Source organism: Leucoraja erinacea, chromosome 20 (assembly GCF_028641065.1).
Source record: "Leucoraja erinacea ecotype New England chromosome 20, Leri_hhj_1, whole genome shotgun sequence".
Lineage (NCBI taxonomy): Eukaryota > Metazoa > Chordata > Chondrichthyes > Rajiformes > Rajidae > Leucoraja > Leucoraja erinaceus.
The window spans coordinates 368,281-395,636 of NC_073396.1; the positions used below are offsets into that span (position 1 = coordinate 368,281).

Here is a 27,356-nt window from a genome sequence, read left to right on the forward strand (position 1 = left end):
CTGTACATATGATGGATCACACGGAGGGAGGGAGGGAAGGAGGGAGGGAAGGAGGGAGGGAAGGAGGGAGGGAAGGAGGGAGATGGAAGGAGGGAGGGAGGGAGGGAGGGAGGGAGGGAGGGAGGGAGGGAGGGAGGGAGGGAAGAAGGGGGAGAGGAGGTGGGGGGGAGGGAGGGAGGGAGGGAGGGAGGGAGGGAGGAAGGGGGAGGGAGGGAGGGAGGGAGGGAGGGAGGGAGGGAGGGAGGGAGGGAGGGAGGGAGGGAGGGAGGGAGGGAGGGAGGGAGGGAGGGAGGGAGGGAGGGAGGGAGGGGGAGGGAGGGAAGGAAGGAGGGAGCAGGTGAGCGCTGGGACTAACCCCCAGTACTCAGCATCCCCAGGAGTTGGCGCGGCGCCACTCCAAGCTGCTCGGATATTCTCTGTACATCAAAGCCCATGTTCATCAGTAACTGGACCATGTTCACCTCCTGGCCCGTCACCAGGTCGCGCAGGGCTGGGCAGGTGGGGTTGCAGTGTGGCAGGCGGCACTGGTCTATAAGATGGAATGAACAATTCCTGGCTGCGGGCCGCGAGTTCTTGTTTTCCTGAAGACTCCGATCCCAACACTGTAGCGCTCGATTCAAGGAAGTTCCCCGCACCTGAAAGTCCAGCCAGTTGCTACAGAATATTGGAGAACAGTTAATATGAATGGACAGCGTTGTTGTAATTGTTTCATTAATTTGGAAATATAACACAATTTTGAAAGCTTCTCATAAACTAACTCCCAAACAACAATTATTCTGCACTTGGACCTTTCACCAGCTCAGTGTCGGCCAAGACTCAGTGAGTAGTTTGTTGTCTGAGTCAGAAATATACAAGCCTTGTGCATACATGTGGGCAGTGGCGAGGCAGGATTACAGGTGAACGTGTTCCAGGTGAGAACCCACCTCATTTCTCAGGTGATGCTAAACGTTTCATGTGGTGTTATTCTGAATAACTGTTTGTTCACGTTGTCCCACAGGCTCCAGTCCCTCAGTAATGTCTTTGATTCTCAGTAATTATCTTAAAAATTGTCCAAATTGGCTGCTATGTCTCCTAACGGTGACGACACTTTGCTCACTATATTCCTGGCTGGGAACCACTCAAGACAAGGGTTTTATTTCCTTCTGATAATGCATGGTGATTGGTGTCAGGAAGATGAACTATGGATTAGCCCTTCACCGAGTCTGAACCCACCTCATGCAGGGCCTGAGCTCCAGGGAGATTTCACCAATTAATCCTCCCAGTACATTGGGGGGTGTTTTGCAGACAACGTTGGTAGTGTTATCCCAGCGACTGCTGTGGGTGATCCACATCTCAGAAGGGTATAGGTGGTCAGAAATCCCACCTGTCTCTGGGGTTTGAGTCAGGTCTGGTCTTAATCTTGGATTGACCAAAGGCAGTGTTGTCACATTGAAGGAAGTTGTGAATTATGTCTCTGTTTTACCTTCCAGTATATGGTCATGAACATTTGTTGTTGGACTGTGGTGTGGAGCAGTGGGCAGCTTGTAAAATAACTTGTCTTGTGGATATTGAATGTCAAGATCATCCTCTTGCTTGGAGCATCCACTAACACAAGTGTTACCAGCGAACAGTGGCCTTGGTTCTGGAGTGTGGTCAACATGGGTTTACCTCAGAGAGGTACACCTGCCTCTTCTACCTTCCGGACATCCTCTATTGTCCAGTCATTTCCTTCAATATCCTGCTTTCATTACATCAATGTAACTGTAAGTGTTGGGCAGTAGCTAAAGGGCACAAACTGCATTCCCCAACCCGTTACTCTCCCATCCACCCCAGGCAAGGCCCTGATGCGATTCTGGAGACATAAGGTTTGTGGGCAATGTTTTATTCAAGAAAGAAACAAGGAACTGTAGATGCTGGAACTCTGAGCAAAGCACAAAGTGCCGGAGGACTCAGTGGTTTAACCTGCTGAGTTACTCCAACACTTAAAGTTTTCTTCAAGATATCTGTGGCTAATATTAACTTGGCAATGAAGTGCCCTCCCCTGCAAACTCTATCAGCACCACTACTGGAGATTAGCCAGGGGTAATTCCTGGCACCAACTACCATATTAAAGAACACTGATGCTCATTTCACAGCTGTCAGAAGAGATACAAATCAGTGATTTCTTCAGAGGCTTGCAGGCGATGGCCAATTAAAACAAGACAATTCCTGGCACCTCTCTGGGTATTTCCCCATTGACCTACGTCTGATTATGTTAGAACAAGAACATCAGACAGGTTGCATGTTTCAGCTGGGATCAACTGTGTGATTTGGAAACAGTTTGGGAACAAAACAGTTAAAAATGTAACTGTTTGGGCCTTATTCACTCTGAATGACTGACATCTACAACTTGCAAAGCAATGTAAATTAACAAACTAATTAATACTATCATGAATTAATCATTACTATCATGAATTAAACAGAAATCAACATTTCTGTTTACAAACTCAAATGTCATCTTATTGGTTGGTATATTAATGAGGTTAGGGTGGTTTTACACGAGGGGCAGTACTGTTCAACGTGTTATGTAAATGAGCAACATAGCTGTTGATAAAGCTGGCTGTATCAGGTATGTGTACACATGCATCATACATGCTCTGCGTACACACATCACACATACATGCTTCATACAAGCCCTGTGTACACATGCTTTCTTTCACAAGCTGTGTTGCTCTTCCCTTCCTTATGTTAACGTCAGTAGATTGGATGTTGAGGATGATGAGTGGTGCCAGGGAGATTTTTCTTCACATTTACTATGATTCAGATTAAAATAACTAAGGCGCTCAGAGAAATAAAGAGCTGCCTGTGCCTTTTCTAAATCCGCTTACACCACAGACTACATTTATATCACACAGACTCTTCACATTGCACAAATCCCAGGCAATACTACATCTTTTGTATTGACAGAATTCTGAAATCACTTTGCAGCAGATCCGTCATATTTAACAATGGGCTTTTATGAGCAAGCAATTACACCAGTCCTGTTCACTCACAGCAGTCTTCTCCTGGCTGAGAAAACCAGTAGTTATTCCAAAGGGAAAGGCCTGAACTGGCTGGAAACTGACACCATTGCAAAGTTAAACTCAGATTAAAAACAGGCACAGAGTGCTGGAGTAACTCAGCGGGTCAGGCAGCATCTGTGGAGAACATGGATAGGTGACGTTTCACAGAGTGCTGGAGTAACTCAGCGGGTCAGGCAGCATCTGTGGAGAACATGGATAGGTGACGTTTCACAGAGTGCTGGAGTAACTCAGCGGGTCAGGCAGCATCTGTGGAGAACATGGATAGGTGACGTTTCACAGAGTTGCTGGAGTAACTCAGCGGGTCAGGCAAGCATCTGTGGTTGTAAACCACATCTGCAGTTCCTTGTGTTTAGACTCAGATTAAATTTGTCTGAATATTACTTGTTTATAAATTTATAAAATAGTTTAAACTGTTAAATTGAGAGAGAATGGATTGGTGCATGGCTCCAATCAGTGTGTGAATGTCATGTTACAGGGTGAGAAATACTGGGGAATATGCATCAATTTAGGTGAAGCTTATTGTATGTCTGGGTTCTGAAGTCGATCTAATGTCAATGAAGTATCTGAAATCTCCTGCACCTTGTTTAAAACTAGCAAAACAAATTATTGGTGGCTAAAATTCGATATGTTGTGTCATCAAATAAGAGAAAGGACAATATTAAAAGTACTTTAATTGTTTAACCATGTTCAAATTGATCTTTAAAATTAAAAAGGACTAAATGTTTTTTTTAACTGTCAATTTTGGCTAAAATCAATATTATTCATTAGAATTATTTGTTCCAATACAGTCGACTGGTGAATATGAAACAGATGTTCACAGTGTAAGTATTTAGCATATGTAGAAGAAACACAAATATTTGATGAGATGAAGTTTCTATTCAAGTGGAACGTAACACAGCCCTGGGCTCCACTAGCTCCTCTGACCATGAGTCCAATCCCCGTCCTCAGTTCCAGGACAGTAACATACTGCTTGATCCTAACTGGTTCTTGTCTGTATTACAAGAATTGTTTTTCTCCAGCCCTCATAATGCAGCCGACTCCATTACTTCCACTAATTCATGCTATCGTTCCCAGAGTTTGTCAATCCCGCAGAAATTAAACATTGGCCAGAAAACCACCGGTTTCAATGTCTTTTAGAAACATAGAAACCAAGTCCCTTACCTGCACGTCCCATCCTTGTCAAACTTCACAGGGAGTACCTCACTCACCCTGTGGGTAAAGAACCTGAAACTTAAACAGAGGGGCAGTGGTGGCTGGTGGGGTTGCGGCATCACCACACCACAGTCCCAGGTTCGATACTCATGTCCGGTGCTGTCTATGGTGTCCTGTGGGTGCTCGGACTTCCTCACAAAGCTGTGCGGATTGGTTGCTTAGCTGACCGCTGTAAATGACACCTCATATGGAGGCGAGTTGTAGTTTTTGGGAACAGTCAATGAGAATGTTGGGAGAGTAAAAACGGGATTAACGTAGGATTCGTGTAAATAGGTGCCTGACTGGCCCCAGAGTCACAGAAACTGAGACTGATTCCGCGAGGCATGTCTCTATCACTCCATGAAGCATTATCTGTGACTAGAACAGTACAGACAGTCCAGCAGTCTGCATCCACCGGCATCCTAGCCGAGAGAATCGAGATTAGAGAGCGTCAGGATTAGAGAGCGTCAGGGTTAGAGAGCTGAGATTAGAGAGCTGAGATTAGAGAGTGTCAGGGTTAGAGAGCTGGGATTAGAGAGCGCCAGGGTTAGAGAGCGCCAGGGTTAGTGAGCGCCAGGGTTAGAGAGCGCCAGGGTTAGAGAGCTGGAATTAGAGAGCGCCAGGGTTAGAGAGCGCCAGGGTTAGAGAGCGTCAGGGTTAGAGAGCTGGGATTAGAGAGCGTCAGGGTTAGAGAGCGTCAGGGTTAGAGAGCGTCAGGGTTAGAGAGCGCCAGGGTTAGTGAGCTGAGATTAGAGAGTGTCAGGGTTAGAGAGCTGGGATTAGAGAGCGCCAGGGTTAGAGAGCGTCAGGGTTAGAGAGCGCCAGGGATAGAGAGCGTCAGGGTTAGAGAGCGTCAGGGTTAGAGAGCGTCAGGGTTAGAGAGCTGAGATTAGAGAGAGCTGGATTAGAGAGCGCCAGGGTTAGAGAGCGCCAGGGTTAGAGAGCATCAGGATTAGAGAGCGCCAGGGTTAGAGAGCGCCAGGGTTAGAGAGCTGAGATTAGAGAGCTGAGATTAGAGAGTGTCAGGGTTAGAGAGCGCCAGGGTTAGAGAGCGTCAGGATTAGTGAGCTGGGATTAGAGAGCGTCAGGGTTAGAGAGCGTCAGGGTTAGAGAGCGTCAGGGTTAGAGAGCGTCAGGGTTAGAGAGCTGGGATGTTGAGTGGGCCCCAGGATGGAGTAAAGGTGCAATATTTCCCCAGATCTGATCTCCAGTGCGACCCATATCTCTGCGTACTTCAGTTAGATGGCAACTCTCTGAGGAACCTGCAGCTGCATGTTAGTGCACTGCTGCTCTCTGTAGAACCTGCAGCCAGCTATCTATCTGTCAGTATGATGCAGTTGTTACAGAGCAGTCGTTAGATATCAGTGCGATCAGACTATTTCTTTAACAGAGCTAATTTCCTAAACTACATTTTCAGTGTGAAAGACCTGTCAGATTGAACGAATATTCAAGTCTATAAATCAGGAGCAAACTAATAAATGTGCCGTAAATATCTGGCTGCGGGATTGTTCTCTGAGAAGGAAGAATTTATCACAATGTTACGTAATGTAGATTAATTTATGCTTCATAAGATCATTGGTTATCTAACTTTAATGAGATAATTATTCATGGAATTTAAAAATGACCCATAGTCAAAAGATTTAAAAATAGCCGCACGATTGCTCCCTCTGTCCATCAGCATCACTGGAAGCAAGGCAGATGTGGGCAGAAGTGTACAGATGTGGTGGATGTGGGCAGAAGTGTACAGATGTGGGCAGGCGAACGCACAGATGAAATGTGTAAACACTCGATGCATGGTTTAATGAGCTAATGATCAAATGTGGAATACCAGCCAATAACACTTTATAAATATCTTTCAAATTGTTTAACATGTTAATACTTTACCTCTTGGAGATCAAGGTATGTGACAGACATGCTGGGGCAAACACCGCTCTGAAATGCAAATTAATTGAATTATCAACGACATTAAGCAATAAACTAAGGCATAATACCCACATTTATGAACCGCTTATACTGATTTCTGAGCCGTCTTGTGTCATTTGAATATTGTGTATTCTATCTTCATCTTTTAACGTTAACTTATCCTTTTACTATTTTCTAGCTTGGGAACATTTTTCTTTCAAATCTCAGCAACAGCAAATAACAATTTAATAGGTGTTTGTTAAATGTTGTTTAGAATATTTTGTACTTGTTCATTGCTGTTTGACTGAGTCTCAACAAGGACGCGATCAATGTTGAACGTATAATCCAAGCTGACAATTCATCATCGCACCCGGTGCCTCATTGTTGAAGGAGACATTCTTCAGATGGGAATGTGAAACTGCCCCTGACCTTCCTATTCTCTTGCTTTAAGTGGATGTAACAGGTCCCACGCCATCACACTAAAGGTCAGCAGCTTCTTACAGTTTCCTGGATAACCTCGCCCTTAAATATCTGTAAAAAACAGATTGGTTGATCATTTCTATGTCGCTGCTGGCACACAATGATCACCAATCAATGTCAGAATAACAGCAATCATTGTGCTTCACAATACGAAATGCTTTGGGAATTCACACTGAGAAAGGACAAGGTGAATGTAAATGTAATGTCTATTGTAGCTGGGACTGTGAATGTTTCATGCTGCGTACGTACGGATCCTGGGGGTTTGGGAAGACTACAGTCGTATTTTAGATTTTAATGATGATGAAATAGTTCCCAGATTCTGCTGCCTCTTTGATGCAGATAATCTGACTGAAGTAAAGCATGGAAAGGGTTTTGATGTGTTACCTTTTCTTAACATGTTCTTTATTATTATTTCCAGTCGCTATAAATCTATTATTCACAGATACCGTTGAAATGTTTAATACATTTATGACATTTCTCTGTTTTCTTTTCAATAAATAGATTGAACAACTAATTAGGAGAGCAATAAGGCATGGACATCATAAACACTGCACCATTTTGTAGAATCTTTGGTTTTATCTCGGGGGTTTTTTGTCTTATTCTTCTGCCTTGAAACCAATTTGATGAGAAGATTTATTTAGAGCAACGGAAGATGAAATTTGTTCCAGCCACTTATCAACTCGTGAAACTTATACCAGTCACAATTATATCTGTACTAAACAAGGACAAATGTGTTTAAAACTCCAAATGTTAAATTCTGACTTTTCTGTGTACTTTGAGAATGATGTTGATAATATGACCACCCCCTCCCCATATTATTATTTGTTAAGATTGAACACCAAATCATCTGTCGATGCTGATAACAGTGTATTCTCAATCCATTTTGGGACATACTGCCGTTATATTTATTATTATTATTATTATTATTAAATCTTTGAAAATGTTGGCAACACAATGGTGCTGGTTTCTGACGGGCCGTTATATAATGAGCAACAAACATGGCATTTTTCATGGTTTCTCTGATAAAATAATATTAATTTACATCATTACCAACTCTGTCTGCCTACGATGAGTTTGCCAATATCAATGTTGCCTTAATCTTAAGCAGATGAATCATGTTCCAATAGTCTCAGACTGCAATAACAGGAGGTTTAAGATCCTTCCCTTTCTGAGTGAAGAGTTTATTGCCGTTTCTTTCTCAAAGAGAATTTCAGTTGCAAATTTCCAAATAAATGCCAGAAGTGGTACATAGATATTCTCAGTGAAAGGATTGTCACGATATGTCATCTGCGTTTCTGCTTGTTCAGTGTGTTTATGACTCTGCATTTGGCATTATATAAAGGTGCTGACATATTCTCGGGACACCAATTTCATCAAAAAAATGCAGGTCATTGTTCCAAGTGAAACTTGGCAATATTGATTTTCCAAAATTAAGGTATATAAGGGTCAGGAACTATAAATAAACGTTCCTATTAACGCTCAGCGGCGATTTGAGTCCCATCTGATGAAACTCTGCTGTCGATCACATTTGGTTTTGTGGAAGGGATTGCAAATTTAAACAGTAGCTCCTCCTAAAACAAAACATTGACTTGCTTAGGTGAAGTATGTTGAAGGATTTGTCCTCTCGCCCTTATTCCATCATGTACAAAGACAGTATTTTAAAATCATAATTCACTTACGATACATCTCGCAGAGAATTTCTGAGGTCTCTGCCCAAATTCTGGATGTAGTTCCACTGGCTCTCTGTCAGTGAATGGCTTCCCAGTTGAATATTCTCCATTTTCAGCTGTTCTTCATCAAAGAGCCACTGCACCACAAACACTGGGGCTGAAAGGGAAAACTCCATGTTAAGGTGCCTGACCTAAACATACAAGAATTCATAGATTCATTATGTTCACAGTTCTGTTTACATTTTAGTGTTGGATAAATCCGGTAGCCAAAGAAACACTGCCACTCATCGCCCCGTCTGAACAGCTGCCTGCATCGTTCAGGAATAACGGCGTTCCACAACCTGCACAGAAACCTTTCGTTAGCTCCACGTACATCACTTCACAATCTTATTTCATATTTTGAATCAAACAGATTAAGCAATATTTGTTTCAACTATTTTAAACTTTTTTTCAAAAATAACATTTTCCTAAACAATTGTTATTCAAATATCTCATAAATTTTAGACGTAAAATTGAAATTCCTCAACATTTCTGTGGTTAAAATCTCAAGACCAACAAAGTATAAAGACATTGGTGCGTGATGTCTGTCAGAGATGCTGCTCCTCCAGCGCTGACCACTGGGGAAGCCTGGCACTGCTACAATGCCCATTGCTGTGTACAATCAGGGGAAGGCCTGGTCTCCCTGCAGTAGGACGGGTGGCATGAAACTGCAAAAGGTGCACAAGGATGTCACTGATTTGTTGCCTTGCTGTTGAAGGAACCAATCACCTCAAGCACCAGACGTCAGTTTTGGTGAGCAGCCACAAGCAGTTGGGCAGCTCATGTCTACACCAGACCAGTGGGCAGCTTGTGTCTACACCAGACCAGTGGGCAGCTCCAGACCAGTGGGCAGCTCCAGACCAGTGGTCTACACCAGACCAGTGGGCAGCTTGTGTCGACAACAGACCAGTGGGCAGCTTATGTCTACACCAGACCAGTGGGCAGATTGTGTCTACACCAGACCAGTGGGCAGCTCCAGACCAGTGGGCAGCTCATGTCTACACCAGACCAGTGGGCAGCTTGTGTCTACAACAGACCAGTGGGCAGCTTGTGTCTACACCAGACCAGTGGGCATTCATGCTCCAGACCAGTGGGCAGCTTGTGTCTACACCAGACCAGTGGGCAGCTTGTGTCTGCACCAGACCAGTGGGCAGCTTGTGTCTGCATCAGACAGTGGATTAGAATGTGTTTCTGCTGCGTACTGTACCCCCCTAGTGAGGAATGAGCACAAGCTTGTTTCCTGCAAGCGTTGGTCCCTAGAGTAAAACAATTTCCAGACCCTTTCAATGTTAAAATAGACTATTCTACTGTCTGTACATTCTACTGAATAACATCTCATTCTGGATGACACTTGGCAATGGTGATACCCACATCCAAACACAGTCTCTTTCTCCTGTGGTAAATTTCATTAATTCTCTTAACTAACTGTTTGAACATTACATGTCCATTCCCTCCACAGATGCTGCCTGGACACAAGTTTATATTTTGCTCAGGTTTGCAGCATCTGCAGGCTTGTGTCTCCACTAGACGTTTGGTTCTCTCCCTCCTCTGCTCACAAACTTTCTTCTTGCTATTGCGAGCTCTGTCGTCCATTCTCCTTTCATTCCCATCAACACCGGCTGGGACAGAGGGCGGAGATCAGCTGTGACACCAGCAAGGACCTGGGATATTTGTTAGAAAGTTGTGTTTTTCTGGGCGAATTTAACGAACAAGAAGTCAAAGTGAGCTATGTTTCTATGTTTCTATGTATTAGAAGTACCCAATGTGCCATCTTCATTTTCACTCTGCTTGCTTTAAAACACAACATTTGCCTTGAGAAGCCTGCCCTGTGATCCAGAGTGTCCTCACCATATTAAACATGTAATTAACCATATACTTTCTGGAATCATTGTTACTTGCCTGTGTTTAAATCCACTCATATTGCTCCTCATCACATAATTTCCTCCCCAACCCAGTTTGTAATACCAATAACCATATATATAATTCTGGAATCATCTCGGCCCTGTTACTTTTTTTCCACTTGACCTGCCTGCATATAAGTTTAAATCCAACCTTCTCATATATGCCTATCTAATTTTTGATATACCACTGCCTCCACCACTTCCACTGGAAGCTCATTCCACACCGATACCACTCTCTGAGTAAAGAAGTTCCCCCTCATGTTACCCCTAAACTTCTGTCCCTTAATTCTGAAGTCATGTCAGAGATCACATCAGTGACCAATGGGAGAGGTGGGAAGACGATACATGTTGCTGCAGTTTGTTGCTTTACCGGAGTCCTTTTTTAATGACGTAGTTGGGGCTGCAGGAGGTCACATCAGTGCATTCATTCTGGCGAGGCTGTTTATTGTCCAGGAACCAGCCAGAGTCCACCAGCCCCCGCACCTGGACATCAGCACCCAGCTGTGTGAGTAGGTTGGCGATACGTTCAATGTTCAGCATCACTCCAGTCCCACCAGCACTGAAACAAACACACTGTTAAGGCACGCACTTTATACGTCACTACTAATGGGGTCTGCCCTGACAATGCAAGGTCCAGGTCTCTATTTTTGTCAATCTTCTTTCCATTAACACTGCTCAGTTAATAATTACATCAAGTGTACTGTGGAATCCTGCATACAATCTTGGCATCTACTAAATTTCACATTGATTCCAAAAGACCTTCAAACTGTCCAATTCAGGAAAATCTTCTGTTTATTTCCTCTTCAAATTCACAAAGAAAGTTTATAATTGTTTAAAATGCAACAAGCTGCAGCCATGGAGTCAAAGAGTCTTGTGTGTGCGTTAATGAATCAGGAATCATCAAAGTTGGGCTAGACTTTGGGCACATGCTTGCAACCCCCTTCACACTGAGCAACAGGACCCATTGCACCAGGATAGCAGGACTTCACCTCCTGAGACGCGAGACTGGAGGAAAGCTTTGCTTGCATTGACAGAGGCAGGAGTGGGAGCAGATTGAGGGAATGTTGTCTTTACCCAAAACACAGATTCAAAACCCAGTAAATTCCAAGATGCTTGCCCAGAACTAACGCTGGAACTATGGATGTAAAATTAAAACATTCTGTGTTTTCATCAACGTCTGAAATAGCAGGAAATCTGGAGGGGGGGAAAATCAAATTAATTAACCATCATAAATAGATCTGAGAACTTGGATTGTTACTTTTTCTAATTTTCCAAGTGAATAAGGTTGACTTCCAAAATGTCCCTCTAAGCATTAATTTATATTTAATGTTGCCATGAATGTATATTTAATTACAAATTAAAGCATATTTAGCATTTGTGATTCATTGGCATCTGCTGAGAGCAGGTAAGAGGGGGATATGTAGGGTTTTGGGGGATATGTAGGGTCAGTCGGGGTACAGCATAGACCGGGTGGATAACTTCACTGCTACACGGCCCATCATTTTATTTTATCCTTACAACAAGTGATTGATCCTCCATTGTCTGCTTTGTACTCTGTCAAAGTTCATTTATTTCCCCGGGGATGTCCAGTCCAGACCTAAAGAGTTGTTATACATCTGATAAAATGAAATCTGTGGCTAGACACACATCCCCAGACAGTGGCAGTGACTACAGTGTTGTACAGCAAATATCCAAAATAGGTTATAGGCCCAACAATTAAAATGTCAATTGCTGAAGTTTGATTTTATCCCGGCAAGTAATGGCATGTTTCATTCTACATCCCTTGCTCATATTTTTCCGATAACATTGTTCAGATCGCTGGACGTGTGGAAGTAGATTAAACGAGGCACGTTGAGGATCAGGTCGCACAGCAGATTAGAACAAAAGATAGACACAAAAGGCTGGAGTAACTCAGCTGGACAGGTGTAAACCAGCATCTGCAATTCCTTCTTACAGGGTAGAACTAAATCCTTTCCTCAGTCTACAAGCAGAGCAACACATTAGAGTCCAACTGTTTGACAGCAAAGTGATGCACATGTTCACCCTGAGGTGGGGAGACAGAGGCATGGGGTGCACTCACTCGGGTCACTCCACACGGCTCATTTACACTGACCAATTATGAAGCAAGATTGACAGTTTGAGGAGAACTAGTCTATTCTACATCGCTCTTGTATTGTTTCTCATTAGACGGCAGAGAAAGAGAAAGATACTAGTCTGCAGTGAATAACAGGGACTTCTAGCAACTTGTTCATGGCATATTTGATGCATTTGATGCTTGAACTTAGCATATGATAAGTTTGCATTTTATCACCATCATGATGATGAAATACTGGCATTCAAAAGATTCCACATTGATTATGCTTACTAATATACCCAGCTCTGATTAGGCAAGGCAAGTTTATTTGTATAGCACCTTCCAACAACAATGTAATTCAAAGTGCTTTACATAAAACGTTATAAGCATTGGAAAGAAACACATATGAAATGACATTTAGATGTAAAATGATTATTAGATTATTCAGATAAAATAATTAAAAAATTAAAAGCAATCAAATAAAATATTTAAAATAGAATAAAACCAGGAATAGAAGTTACAGTGCAATATAGGTAATTAATAAATGGTATTGTTTACTGAAAGGCAGCGGCAAACAGATTAGTTTAGAGTTTAGTCTAGTTTAGTTTAGTTTAGTCTAGTTTAGTTTAGTCTAGTCTATTTTAGTTTAGTTTAGTTTAGTTTAGTTTAGTTTAGTTTAGTTTAGTTTAGTTTAGTTTAGTCTAGTTTAGTTTAGTTTAGTTTAAAGATCAAGGTTTCAAAGTCAGTTTATGTCACATGAACCAATTAAGGTTCAGTGAAATTAGAGTTTCCATACAGCCATACAAAGTGAAAAGCAACAAGACACAGCCACATAAAACATAAACATCCATCACAGTGGACCTTGCACATGATCAATGCCCACCACTCCCATCACCAGGTGCCCACCACTCCCTACCACCACACTACAGGTCCCCCTCCTCTGCACCTCCTCAGATACAGTGGACATGGTTCAGTCTTCTATGGGCAGTGGCTCTGTTGTGCAATCTAACCCAGCTAATGGCTCCTCCTCTCCCATCTGGGTGGTTGCTGAGTGGGGTACAGGCAGAAACAATACAAATGAAGTAAACTTGGCAGAGCTTCATTGTGCTGAGATCACCAAGTCATAGAGACAGACTGCACTGGGGCCTTGCAGCTCAGACACACCCATCATGGTGACAGACTGCACTGGGGCCCTTCATGGTGACAGACTGCACTGGGGCCTTGCAGACTGCACTGGGGCCTTGAGCTCAGACTCACCCATCATGGTGACAGACTGCACTGGGGCCTTGTAGCTCACTCACCCTGCTTCCTGCTTCCTAGCTTCAACACTGGGACAATTATTTTAAAAAAGCATGGAAAATTACGTCTGAACCAAAGAGAAATTGAAAGTAATCTTGTCGGTCTAGTTACAATGAATTTGAAAGATCATTAATAAAATAGAAATTGCCATATATAGGTACTTTCAATGTGAATATCTGGTGGCTTTAGAATGTATTACAAGGCGTGTTCAGGAACTGCCACTGTCCACAGCAGTGTTGCAGCCACTGTCCACAGCAGTGTTGCAGCCACTGTCCACAGCAGTGTTGCAGCCACTGTGACGGTGATGTCACCTCCTTTCAACTACATTGCTCTCTCTCCTCACTGGAACAAGATGCGAGCTGGGGTTCTGCTCCCCCACATGGAGAACCTCAGGCACCGATCGCTCAGCAGATGGAGGAGACTCACTGAGAACCAATAGCAACATCTTTAACTTTTACAATAAAAGACCATAACTTGTTAATTGCCGATTCCACCCTCGTGTAATTCAGGAGCAGGTAATGAAAATTGATCAAATTATTCATTTTAAATAAACACCAGCACCTTTAGGAAATATATTCAAATATCTTCCTTTAATTTACTTTTTTATTAAAAATAACTATCGTACTGACCTGGTTCCAGCAAGCATGACAATCTTTGCCAACTTAATGCCCTTGGGGACTAAATCTTTAATTACTTCCCTCAGAATCAACGAACCCATGAATGCATAGTCCGCTGGAAAGGAAATGCTCCAGTTAATGTACAGAAATAATCACTTTCTCTTCCCAATGTGTCAAAGGAGGGCATTGAGATGTACCTTGACGGGCCTTTGGTGCAGTTCCACTCCATACGTCACTTGAACAGTAAGGTACAATGCTATTTCATGGAAGACAGAGATAAGCGAGTATGTTAAGAAGTATCATTTAGATTCATTCTTTCCACATCATATATAAAAGATCCCTGTGTGCAGGTCACAGTTTCATGCTCCTGGATGTGTATACTGTAAACCGTGCATGCTGAGACCAAGCTCAAGTTGACTGGTGGCAAACAAACTGGACTAACAATAACTTGCATTTATATTGCAGCTAAAACAGTACAAAGCATCAGGGAAAAGTCACCAACGCAAAACAAACAAAAATAGCAGATGTAGAATGAAATGGAAATTTTAAAGAGAGGGTGGAGGCGGAGAGCTTCATGGAGGGAAGTACAGAGACCAGAGGCCTGAAAAAAGTGGGTCAGGCAGCATCAAACTGGAGTAACTCAGCGGGTCAGGCAGCATCTGTGGAGGACATGGATAGGTGACGTTTCACAGAGTGCTGGAGTAACTCAGCGGGTCAGGCAGCATCTGTGGAGGACATGGATAGGTGACGTTTCACAGAGTGCTGGAGTAACTCAGCGGGTCAGGCAGCATCTGTGGAGAACATGGATAGGTGACGTTTCACAGAGTGCTGGAGTAACTCAGCGGCTCAGGCAGCATCTGTGGAGAACATGGATAGGTGACGTTTCACAGAGTGCTGGAGTAACTCAGCGGATCAGGCAGCATCTGTGGAGAACATGGATAGGTGACGTTTCAATTCCGGGCCCTCCTTCAGACACTATTCCCAGACTTGGTCACTGATGGTAAATCGATTAACTTGGGGATGAGTCCTTACATGAGGAAGTTGCAGCCCCAGGGAGGAGAGAGAAGTCAAGAGTTGAAGTCATAGCCGAGACCCATCTCTTAATCAGGAGCTAATGTACGTCAGTAAACACAAAAATAATAAATGAATGAAAGGTGGTGCAGAGTTTTGGATGGGCTTGTGTTTATGTTGGACAGAGCGAGAGGGGAATTTCAGAACAACACTAGAATTGTCCACAGACATGGGGAGTCGCCAGAACTTTCATTGGATGTCTATTCCTTCATAGGGGAGAAAGTGTGGATAAGCTCATCTCTAAGTTTCTTTACATTTGCCATTTTTTAAATTCAAATAACCAAGAAGTATTCTCCCACTGAACTTGCCTTTACAGATAACCAATCTTCATGGAGTATTTCAGCAACCCCGCCCACACTTACAACAGGAACGTGCATCAGAGTATCTGCTGCTTGGACAAAGCTCATCAATAGAAGAGTCAGCTGATTCAAACTCTGATCTCATTCTCACAAATGTGCTAAATGCAAAAGTGGCTGTTTTTCAGAAATGTCGATATAAAGGTTTTCAGGATGTGAACCATTTGCAGAGAGATCGATGGTCACACGGAAACTAGGAAACTATTGGAGTTGGTAATTTGCTGCATAAAATAAACCAAACGATCCCATTTAGGGCACAGCAATTATTTAAAGCTGAGTGCCTATGATGAAGACATTTAATTAATAGTAAGTCTGAGGGGTAACCTTTTCACACAGAGGGTGGTGGGTTTACAGTTGAGGCTGGGACTATCCCAACGTTTAAGAAACAGTTAGACAGGTACATGCATAGAGCATGTTTGGAGGGATATGGACCAAGCGCAGGCAGGTGGGACTAGTGTAGCTGGGACATGTTGGCCGGTGTGGCAAGTTGGGCCGAAGGGCCTGTTTCCACACTGTATCACTCTATGACTCTAAGTCCAAGAGGGAAAAATAAAAAGCACAGCCTGAAAATCAGCAAGTTGACAACTTTGGTCATGATGAATTAGCCCTGTTCCAGTAACCATGGGGGCCGTGTGATGGGGCCGTGTGATGGGGCCGTGTGATGGGGGCGTGTCCGTGTGGTGGGGGGTGGCGTGTGGTGGGGGCATGTGATGGGGCCGTGTGATGGGGGCGTGTCCGTGTGATGGGGCCGTGTGATGGGGCCGTGTGATGGGGGCGTGTCCGTGTGATGGGGCCGTGTGATGGGGGCGTGTGATGGGGGCGTGTCCGTGTGATGGGGGCCGTGTGATGGGGGCGTGTGATGGGGGCGTGTGATGGGGGCGTGTGATGGGGCCGTGCTTTATTCGCCCTTATTATTACTTCCACGTACACAGCCATCAGAGACCACATTTTGCATTTCCATATAACCATATAACAATTACAGCACGGAAACAGGCCATCTCGGCCCTACAAATCCGTGCCGAACAACTTTTTTTAGTCCCACCTGCCTGCACTCGTACCATAACCCTCCATTCCCTTCTCATCCATATGCCTATCCAATTTATTTTTAAATGATACCAACGAACCTGCCGCCACCACTTCCACTGGAAGCTCATTCCACACCGCTACCACTCTCCGAGTAAAGAAGTTCCCCCTCATGTTACCCCTAAACTTCTGTCCCTTAATTCTGAAGTCATGTCCTCTTGTTTGAATCTTCCCTATTCTCAAAGGGAAAAGCTTGTCCACATCAACTCTGTCTATCCCTCTCATCATTTTAAAGTCCTCTATCAAGTCCCCCCTTAACCTTCTGCGCTCCAGAGAATAAAGACATAACTTATTCAACCTTTCTCTGTAACTTAGTTGTTGAAACCCAGGCAACATTCTAGTAAATCTCCTCTGTACTCTCTCTATTTTGTTGACATCCTTCCTATAATTGGGCGACCAAAATTGTACATCATACTCCAGATTTGGTCTCACCAATGCCTTGTACAATTTTAACATTGTACATGTACAACAAATTTCCTGTTGTACAGTCTCTTGTTTAGATTCAGGAACATTAATCTCCTCACTTTATTAATACAAACGGAACTCTGCTCAGTTTATGAACCAAGATATTGCATTTGCAGCAAGAGTTTTAAATATATTCACTTTGTGCAGCCTCTACCGAGACGTGTTGAACTCTGACACGTGACTAAGGAGCAAGTACAGGGACAAGACACCGGCCCCTCATCCCCCAGTGTGTTGTTGGGCACATGGGGGTGGGGGCCGTGTCCGTGTGATGGGGCCATGTCCGTGTGGTGGGGGCGTGTCCGTGTGTCCGTGTGGTGGGGCCGTGTGATGGGGCCGTGTGATGGGGGCCGTGTGGTGGGGCCATGTCCGTGTGATGGGGCCGTGTGGTGGGGCCATGTCCGTGTGGTGGGGGCGTGTCCGTGTGATGGGGCCGTGTGTGGGGCCGTGTCCGTGTGATGGGGCCGTGTGATGGGGCCGTGTCCGTGTGATGGGGCCAGAGTGGTGGGGGCCGTGTGGTGGGGCCGTGTCCGTGTGATGGGGCCGTGTGGTGGGGCATGTGTGTGGGGCCATGTGGTGGGGCCGTGTAAGTGTGGTGGGGGCGTGTCAGTGTGATGGGGAAGTGTGGTGGGGGCGTGTGGTGGGGCCGTGTGGTGGGGCCGTGTATGGTGTGGTGGGGGCCGTGTGGTGGGGCCGTGTCTGTGTGGTGGGGCCGTGTGATGGGGCCGTGTCCGTGTGGTGTGGGGCCGTGTCAGTGTGATGGGGCAGTGTGGTGGGGCCGTGTGGTGGGGCCGTGTCCGTGTGGTGGGGCCGTGTGGTGGGGGGCCGTGTGGTGGGGGCCGTGTGGTGGGGGCCGTGTCTGTGTGTGGTGGGGCCGTGTGGTGGGGCCGTGTCCGTGTGGTGTGGGGCCGTGTCCGTGTGATGGGGGCCGTGTCCGTGTGATGGGGCCGTGTGGTGGGGGCCGTGTGGTGGGGCCGTGTGGTGGTGGGGCCGTGTCCGTGTGGTGGGGCCGTGTCCGTGTGGTGGGGCCGTGTGATGGGGCCGTGTGGTGGGGCCGTGTGGTGGGGCCGTGTCCGTGTGGTGGGGCCGTGTGGTGGGGCCGTGTGGTGGGGCCGTGTGATGGGGCAGTGTGGTGGGTCCATGTCCGTGTGATGGGGCCGTGTCCGTGTGGTGGGGCCGTGTGGTGGGGCCGTGTGGTGGGGCCGTGTGATGGGGCCGTGTGGTGGGGCCGTGTCCGTGTGATGGGGCCGTGTGGTGGGGCCGTGTGATGGGGCCGTGTGGTGGGGCCGTGTCCGTGTGATGGGGGGTGTGTGTGGTGGGCCGTGTGATGGGGGCCGTGTGGTGGTGGGGCCGTGTCCGTGTGGTGGGGCCGTGTGGTGGGGCCGTGTGGTGGGGCCGTGTGGTGGGTCCATGTCCGTGTGATGGGGCCGTGTCCGTGTGGTGGGGCCGTGTGGTGGGGCCGTGTGGGTCCATGTCCGTGTGATGGGGCCGTGTCCGTGTGGTGGGGCCGTGTGGTGGGGCCGTGTGGGGGGTCCATGTCAGTGTGGTGGGGCCGTGTCCGTGTGGTGGGGCCGTGTCCGTGTGATGGGGCCGTGTCCGTGTGGTGGGGCCGTGTGTGGTGGGGCCGTGTGTCCGTGTCCGTGTGGTGGGGCCGTGTCCGTGTGGTGGGGGCGTGTCCGTGTGGTGGGGCGTGTCCGTGTGATGGGTCCATGTCCGTGTGATGGGGCCGTGTCCGTGTGGTGGGGGCCGTGTCCGTGTGGTGGGGGCCGTGTCCGTGTGGTGGGGCTGTGTGATGGGGGCGTGTGATGATGGGGGCGTGTCCGTGTGGTGGGGGGGGCGTGTGGTGGGGCCATGTCCGTGTGGTGGGTCCATGTCCGTGTGGTGGGTCCATGTCCGTGTGGTGGGGGCGTGTCCGTGTGAAGGGGGCGTGTCCGTGTGAAGGGGGCGTGTCCGTGTGAAGGGGGCGTGTCCGTGTGATACCGTGTCCGTGTGAAGGGGGCGTGTCCGTGTGGTGGGGGCCGTGTCCGTGTGGTGGGGTCCGTGTCCGTGTGGTGGGTCCGTGTGGTGGGGGCCGTGTGGTGGGGGCCGTGTGGTGAGTCCGTGTGGTGGGTAAAACCCGTGTGGTGGGGGCCGTGTGGTGGGGGCCGTGTGGTGGGGGCCGTGTGGTGTGGGGGCCGTGTGATGGGGCCGTGTGGTGGGGCCGTGTCCGTGTGGTGGGGCCGTGTCCGTGTGGTGGGCACTTGGGGGTGGGGGCATCTCAGGCAGCATCTCTGGAGAGAAGGAATAGGTGACGTTTGTGGTCGAGACCCTTCTTCAGACTGAGGTTGGTCGACCCGAAACGTCACCTATTCCTTTTCTCCATAGATGTTGTCTGACCCACTGAGTTACTCTAGCTCCAGCTGAGTTACATTTGTGTCTATGTTCGGTTTAAACCAGCATCTGCAGTTCCTTCCAACACATGAGTAGACTCGATGGGCTGAATGGCATAATTCTGCTCCTTTGATTTATTAAAATGAAAACATTGAACAGAAACATGCCCCTTTATCTTCATGCAATTGGTGAGTTATGTCTTGGTGATTGTTAAATATACTGCCCTGCACATACAGAAACTCACACAATGTTAGCGTTCCACCACTGAGGGTTTTCTTCAGGATCCGCAGAGAGAATTCCAGAACCTGATACATTGAACAAACAAACAAGGTGAGACAATTCTTCATTATCTACAGAAATAAACCACCGCAGCTGGGCGTAGTTGTTATGGAGGAACGAGGATCTGTGAGCGGGTTTATACAACGTGAATAAACTGTTCTCAACAGAGGAAGCACAGATATTATCTGAATGGTGGCCAATTAGGAAAGGGGGAGATGCAACGAGACCTGGGTGTCATAGTACACCAGTCATTAAAAGTAGGCATGCAGGTGCAGCAGGCTAAAGGGATCAGGGGGTTATGGAGAGAAGACAGGTATAGGATACTGAGTTGGATGATCAGCCATGATCATATTGAATGGCGGTGCAGGCTCGAAGGGCCGAATGCCCTACTCCTGCACCTATTTTCTATGTTTCTATGTTTCTAACTTGTACAGAAAGTTCAAGACCCTGAGGTGTTGGCATTGCCCTGGGACATTAACTCTGCTTCATCCCCCAGATGCTGCCCGACCTGCTAACTATTCCTGGTAGCTCCTGGCTTCACAACTCCAGTGATGGGCACCACCCCCTCGCTCTGACCCAATACTGGATAGTCACCTTTCTGTGTCAGTGGCCAATCGGTAGAACTCATGAGGCGTGGGATTGATCTGTATCTTGCATCACAGCTCTCCTTGTTGTAACAACACCAGCCACCTTTATTTATTCACAAAAGAACAAGATTCAATACACTTGCTTTACCATTAGTCTCGGGCAACTCATTCAAAACACAATATATTTATATGTGTCATATCATTCAACTATTTAATAAGTTAAGTAAGTTTTGATTTTATTATTGATGATTAAAAAGTACTAATTTAATATTTTTTTCTTTTACAGAGCAGTTAATTACTGCAAACCCAGTGTACAAACACAGGTACATAATCAGGTTAAAGTTCCCACAAATTCCTGACATCGATATTGTTGTAGAAAGAAAGTATGAACATTGACTTCTCCAATTTCAGGTAGTCCTTGTTTTCTCCCTCCTTCCCCTCCCCTCCCCAGCTCTCCCACAGCCCACTGTCTCCGCCTCTTCCTTTATTTTTCCCACCCCCCCTGACATCAGTCTGAAGAAGGGTCTCGACTCAAAACGTCGCCTATTCCTTCTCTCCATAGATGCTGCCTGACCTGCTGAGTTTTTCCAGCATTTTTGTCTACCTTCGTTATTGTTGAGATCAGTTTTCATCTTTAACTTCTCTCAACAATAACATTATATTTAATTCATATGGAGTAACAGAATGCAGAACCGAAACAATCATCTCTGAAGCTTTTGATCACAATTATGTTCCATTTTAACTAACATTTGTTTCAGATTGGTGATGTGACAATTTTGTCCTGTCGGACAGGGAAATATAAAGTTACAAATTCCCTTAATACTTCACAATCACTGTGTAGTCTTTTCTCCAGAGATGCTGTCTGACACGCTGAGTTACTGCAGCTTTTACTGTCTGCCTGTGGTTTACTCCAGCATCTGCAGTTTGCCAGGGCTTGCCTCGGGTATCAGTCATTCAATCTTTTAATGGTCATACTGAGGAGTTAATATATTGGGCTCAACAGATTGAGTACTTTCCTGGAGTTCTCTGAACTGTCTGGCGATCTTTTATATCAGCCATGGGGCACATCGGACTTTCTTCAACAACTTATCCAAGTCGTTCTGAGGATGAATTGAAATGTCAGCAGGGATTATGTGAGGGGGCCACATGACCTCCTGCCCCAGAGGTGAGCAGTTCACCCACTGAGCAACGTCAGACACTGGTCAATTTGCCAAACACTGTCCAGTCTGACGTTACCCTGGCAACACTCCCAAAGCGCTGAGAATAGTGCCTGCAATTACTGCAAGAACAAATCGACCTCTGCCCTTTCATTTTTCCAATCATCTTTGTTGGTGACTCTTGAAAGTCTACTCTTAAATTAGTCCAGAGCAGAGTTGTGCTCAAATCAGAATGAAATTCCACAGACTCCACCACACATGCACTGAGCAACTGAATGGCAGAAATCCTGGTTGTAAACTTTGCTTACAAATGTAACAGACTGCAATCCTCTTCATATTCTATCTGTTCTGGATTGACCAGTATGGCTTGGGCTTTGTATGGTGTGTTTCTATGTAACATACCAATTTGAAATTATAACTCTAATCTTACTCGTTATTTATTCAGGTAGTTGTGCAATTATTTAAAATGTTAAAAAGTCTCAAATTCCAAAGCTGGCATTGATTATAGAAAGAAAATGAAACTTATTTCTATTTAGAGAGGTTAATTTTCAATAATTCCTTCAATAATCAGAATATTTCACTCTAACATGTTAATAAAAGCACTTTGAATCCCTGCATGATTTCGGAATGTCTCTTACCTTCCAGAAATATTAGCCATCGGCGACTTCCTTTGGACGCCCGCAGATAATATCTGTAAAGTAACAAGTCACAAGGCGACAGAAATCAAATCAAACACACAACCATTGCAACAGATGTTCTGGAAATTAGATTCTAAACTAAATGTCATAGAAATGATCACATTGAATGGCGGTGCTGGCTCGAGTGGCCGAATGGCCTGCACCTATTGTCTATTGATATACTATTTGTATCTTTGAGCAGGCACAAACAATAACCAAAGAGTTTTTGCCTGTTTACTAAATGTAACAAAGTTTGTTACCCAGCTGGAGTTCCATCGTTGCAAGTCACTGTGGTGCTTTTCAAGAAGTTAAGTTTCATTTCTTCTGCACTCGTTGATTTTGAACATTGGTGGAGGGTCTGTGCCAGAGTCCTGACATTGGACACCAGGTTGTCATTGTCTTCTGTGGCGGTGAGGTTACCGAGGGCTAGTTGTGGGTGAGCGGCAGGTGGCACAGATTCCCCACTCGAGGGGCTGGGTGTCCTTCTGTTGGGCCCAGTATTCCTGGAAGCCACCTTAGGTTGTGGCCTGGTTAGAGCCACAGCGACTCCGAACATGGTGCAGAAAGCGAGGGTGATGGGGAACCTCATCACAAAGCGGGATCTGCAAAAAATTAACACTTGTTAAAACAATCAATGATGACAATTTGAGAATAAAAAGTTTCAAACGATGCTTACCTTTGTAAATACGGTGAAGGAAATGTCTGCGGTGATATTCAGCAAGATGCAGAAGCGTTTTGATCCTAACAACATTCGTGCTATGAACAGATACGTCCTGAAGCCCAGCCTACTGCAAAGAAATATTGAATCTACTCAAATCTCGGATGTGAGTTTGATTTTATATTGACCACATATGGATCACATTTCTCAATCTTCAATTTGCTTTGAATTGATGCCAAGGAGTGAAGATTGCATTGATTGAACGAGAAAGATAACACATCGAGCCCCGACTGTGAAATATATAAATCTTGGCTTAGACTTGGCACCTGTTAGTTATAACTTCATTGCTTTACCTTTCTGGGGGTGCTCAGTTTTGGAACCATTTTTGTTAAGATGCATTCTTGTAAGGAATTAGCTCAGCAAATTCAACAAAAACAAATTAGCAAAGAGAAAGGCTAACTGCAAAATCCTTCTGTTTTTTTCTCTCTAAATCTACCTCTGCCATAGCTTCTCAGGGTGGGAGATTGCAACCTTCACGTGGTCCACCCTGTTTCGACTCGACATGCACAAACAAAAGATCAAATAGAACAAGTCGACCTACAAACTTTAGGCTGTGCAAGCAGAAAAAGTAGCTTCTCATCTCCTGCACAATCTTTTATTTATTTCTCAATGCCCAGTAAAATTAAGGCAATCTTCATTTAACAGTATATGACATAAGGTAACATATGACAGTATATGACATAAACTATATACAATATAATTAATTGTTCACAGCTAACTTCTTGCAACAAACAGATAAGTAATCCAGTGTCATTATATGATAATCACTAACAATAGATAAGAAAGAACATCACATTAAACTTTGTTCTAAAATCACATTTAGCACCAACAGGGGATCGATGATTATCCGGATACATTCAGTCTAGGCTCAGCATTGAAGCAGACTTCATAACTTTACCTTTTGGATTCAGTTGCAGTTTGTCTCTCCAGAGAGACCAAAGTAAATAGTCATCACCAAGTTTCAATTGAACACTGAAAGAAAGCACTGACTATTTGAAGCTGCCCTGCGTATCCTCTGGATAGCTGGAGGGTGACGTCTGGTCATTAACAGGGCTCATGAGGGCTGTGCTCTAACCCAACACCCATCAATGACATGCAGGACATCCACATTCATCAAGCATACTAATTGAGCCTGTGCATGATCCATCATGAGAACCGGTCCCTTGTTATATCAAAGATTGACAGGGCCTGTCATTGCAAGAAAGCAGCGTCTTTATGGGTGTTAACTGCATTCCATTGTGCCAAATCTTTCAAGTGATTATTCAATGTTGACAGAGTTTTTTTATGCCAATATATAGCACAATTTCTCATGGAGTGTTAAGCAGTCACTAACGACGTTGAAATTTGCATGCCTTTAAAGTTACTGAGATCTCAGTGTGAATGGCAGGTCATCACGAGGTGACAATTGTGCATTCATATTTTCAATCATTAAAGGGTAACCCTTGTAAGGTGCTTCTCAGTTTGAGACTTGAATCCCCAGAATGGCTGCAAATAGCTCACCCTTAAAATTCAACGTGAAGTTGCAGTTCCAACAATGAGTGTTCATGCCGCAAGGATTGGGCTGATTGCATTAGGGAGGAAGAAACTGTAATGTTATATTAATATGCAGATGTATATTGAGGATGAATGGTCCAACAATAGCAACAATTATGTCATCGAACATAGGTTTGAATTAGTTCTCAATAAAGGGACTACTGTTAGTTTACTGTTATGCTACACTAGTCCCTATCAGATTACTCACCAATGCATAAAATAAATCTGCAAATCAAAACATTGAATTCATGATTACTGTACCACAGTTAAATCACAGAATTATGATCTGCTGTTGAAGTTTCAGTGATACAAGCCCTATGGCCAATGAGATCTGTTCCGATTGCAAGAGGTTTTATTTTCCCTCATTTACAATCCTGCATCAAATATTCTTTATTGAATGTGTTCAGTAATTTATCTCAGATAACCAACGTTTGCCAATGGCTGGAAAATGTCAGCATCACCTCGAGTGGCTCAAACACCAGGGGAGGAGGTGGCAATTTAAATCTGCAAGTTTGATAAAATCTTGAAGTGGATTATCTGTCCCAGTAAATATTGCAGAAGGCACATTCCAAGGTGCGGGGCTGAGCTGATGCACTGAACCTTGGTCTGCCCATTGACCAGGCTCTAAGGGAAAGACCACTGCATGGTGTCCTCCTGGGACCTGTGTCCGAACCTCTCCACTTACTGCTGAGAGAATGTTTGGGAATGAAAAACTGTTGATGATTTAACATTCTAAACAAATATAATGGTTTGTTCATTACCGTGAATGATGACGAAACAAGGTGTCATATTGTGGAACTACACATTTTATCAATAAAGATTATTGGTTACAAAATTTGTTGCTGGTAAACCACTCTTGAAGAGACCGCAGAGGAGCCAGGAGAGACTGCAGGTGCTGGAATCTGGAGCAAGAAACAATTGCTGGGGGAGTTAGCAGGTCAAGCAGCATCTGTTGGGGGAATGGACAGATGTTTCAGGCCAGGATCCTGCACCAGGGCTGGCTATGGTGTGACCTTCTTACTGGCCATCTGCAATAACACGTGACTTGGTTTCATCTAATCGCAGTTAAGCTTTAGAATTGAGACTTTAAAGATTCAGCACGGAAACAGGAACATGGTCCTTCAGCCCACCGTGTCTGCACCAACCAGTGATTACCCTGTACACTAACACTATCCTACACACTAGGGACAATTTACAACTCTACTGAAGCCTACAAATCTGCATAGTTTGGTATTTGTGCGTTAGATGTCAACACTTACACAGTACCTTGTATTCAGGTTCAGAATATTCCATGGATGTATTGTAAAATTGATGCTAACATCATTGTCACCACATTTTAAAATGTGCTTGGTTTTCAGACAAGGAGACTAGATTTCCAACTAGCAGCTGGGGAATTAACACAAGGTTTGCAAATCAGTCAGTAATTACAGAAGTCACCAAAACATTTTCCACTGAAGAGTTTGTTGATGAAACATTGGAGACTAATTCAGACTTGGTCAGTAGATCTGTATTGGCATTTTTGTCTCTCTGCAGCGAGTTGAAAACATTTGGAGTGAATATGGAAAAATAATTAGCCATTTTGTTTCATTTATGTTATTGTAAAGCCCTTGTCTTTCAGCTCAATCAAGCTGAAATCTCCAAAACCAGAGTAAAAGATGGAGTGCACTCAGCCACAAATCACGTCTCTTAGAATGCACTGTTGAAGGAATCAGGCCTGCCAATGTAATTTATTACCAAGGTACCTGTCTATTGATTGCATCTTTGTGGGTGTTCAAATAGGGACAATGATATTCCAATCGCATCTTACAAAGACTTTATTTAAATTTGTTTGATTACTTTACTAAGGTACCAAGTATTCCGTGGCAGGAACTACTTAAAGGTGTTGCTTAGTCACTAAAATCATTCGCAGATATTTTGCAACAGCTTTCCTTCACAGTTGCCACTCTGATTACAAATATTCTCAGCCCATTTTCAGTTCCAATTACTCCCAAGGTATTTCATTTATCTAGAGAGATGTCTTTAAACATATTCAAAAACAATTGAAGGTACACAAAAATGCTGGAGAAACTCAGCGGGTGCAGTGCTGGCTCATGAAAGACACTACTTCATTAATTTATAAATCAGCTTGTGTGGAAACATATAAAAATGATTTCTGGGAACTGGGGCAGTTTTGAGCACAGTTTGTGTCCAAGGCAGGCAAGCGCAGTTTAAAATAAAAACTGAATTTACAAACATCTAAAATCATTAAATACTTTACAGGAGCGATGTCAGGTTTGTTCACACGTTGTCCTTTCAAGTGACATTTTGGAAGGTGCAGTAAGAGAGGGAAGCACGTTGTATATTTATGAGCCTTTAGCTGAAAGAGGAACTTCAGCCAAATGTTACGATACTGCACCAGTCGCAGTTTCCTGCTGATGGAAATGATTGAATAGTTTTTAAACAGTATAATCCATCCACACCACAGGAGGGAACACATCAGCAGTCTGGGTTCAGGCAGAGCTTCGAGCTTGAACACAGGGTCGACATGCTCGCTCGCTCGCCCGCCCTCCAGGAGACAAGCTGCCTGTCCATTAAGGTGTCATTGTGCCACGCATGTACTGGACACCACAGAGGGTCTGATGTTTTCCTTATGACCGCTATAAGAAAATTCCCTCTTCTCACAACACACTGAAATATAAGCATGCAAATATAGATTAGGGTACGTCTACTGCCTAGATATGCAGTCTGCTATTAGTTCAATAGTTTTACGATACGATTCGCTACGATAAAACGTTATTCATCCCCAGCATCAATATCCCTCCAGCACCAATATCCCTCTGCGGATGAATAAAGTGTTATCGTAGCGTATC

At 44.8% G+C, this 27,356-nt stretch overlaps 1 protein-coding gene across 3 annotated transcripts; it reads right to left on the reverse strand.

Annotated features, from left to right (window-relative positions):
* Positions 1–316: 316 nt before the first annotated feature.
* Positions 317–24,875, reverse strand: LOC129706600 (palmitoleoyl-protein carboxylesterase notum1a-like). 3 transcript variants are annotated; one of them, XM_055650941.1, is made up of 13 exons: positions 23,873–24,874; positions 22,933–23,041; positions 22,517–22,858; positions 22,218–22,270; positions 20,430–20,525; positions 19,801–19,861; positions 14,412–14,470; positions 14,227–14,329; positions 10,595–10,783; positions 8,525–8,625; positions 8,294–8,441; positions 6,117–6,164; positions 317–654 (listed from the first exon to the last, which is right to left on the reverse strand). In XM_055650941.1, exons 3-13 carry the CDS (start codon positions 22,843–22,845, stop codon positions 351–353), a joined length of 1,491 nt encoding a protein of 496 aa, XP_055506916.1. In that variant the 5' UTR covers positions 22,846–22,858; positions 22,933–23,041; positions 23,873–24,874; the 3' UTR covers positions 317–350. The 3 variants fall into 3 exon arrangements, with proteins under 3 accessions (XP_055506916.1, XP_055506914.1, XP_055506915.1); XM_055650939.1 differs by having other exon boundaries at positions 22,933–23,044; XM_055650940.1 differs by lacking the exon at positions 22,933–23,041 and having other exon boundaries at positions 23,873–24,875.
* Between the last annotated feature and the right edge of the window lie 2,481 nt (positions 24,876–27,356).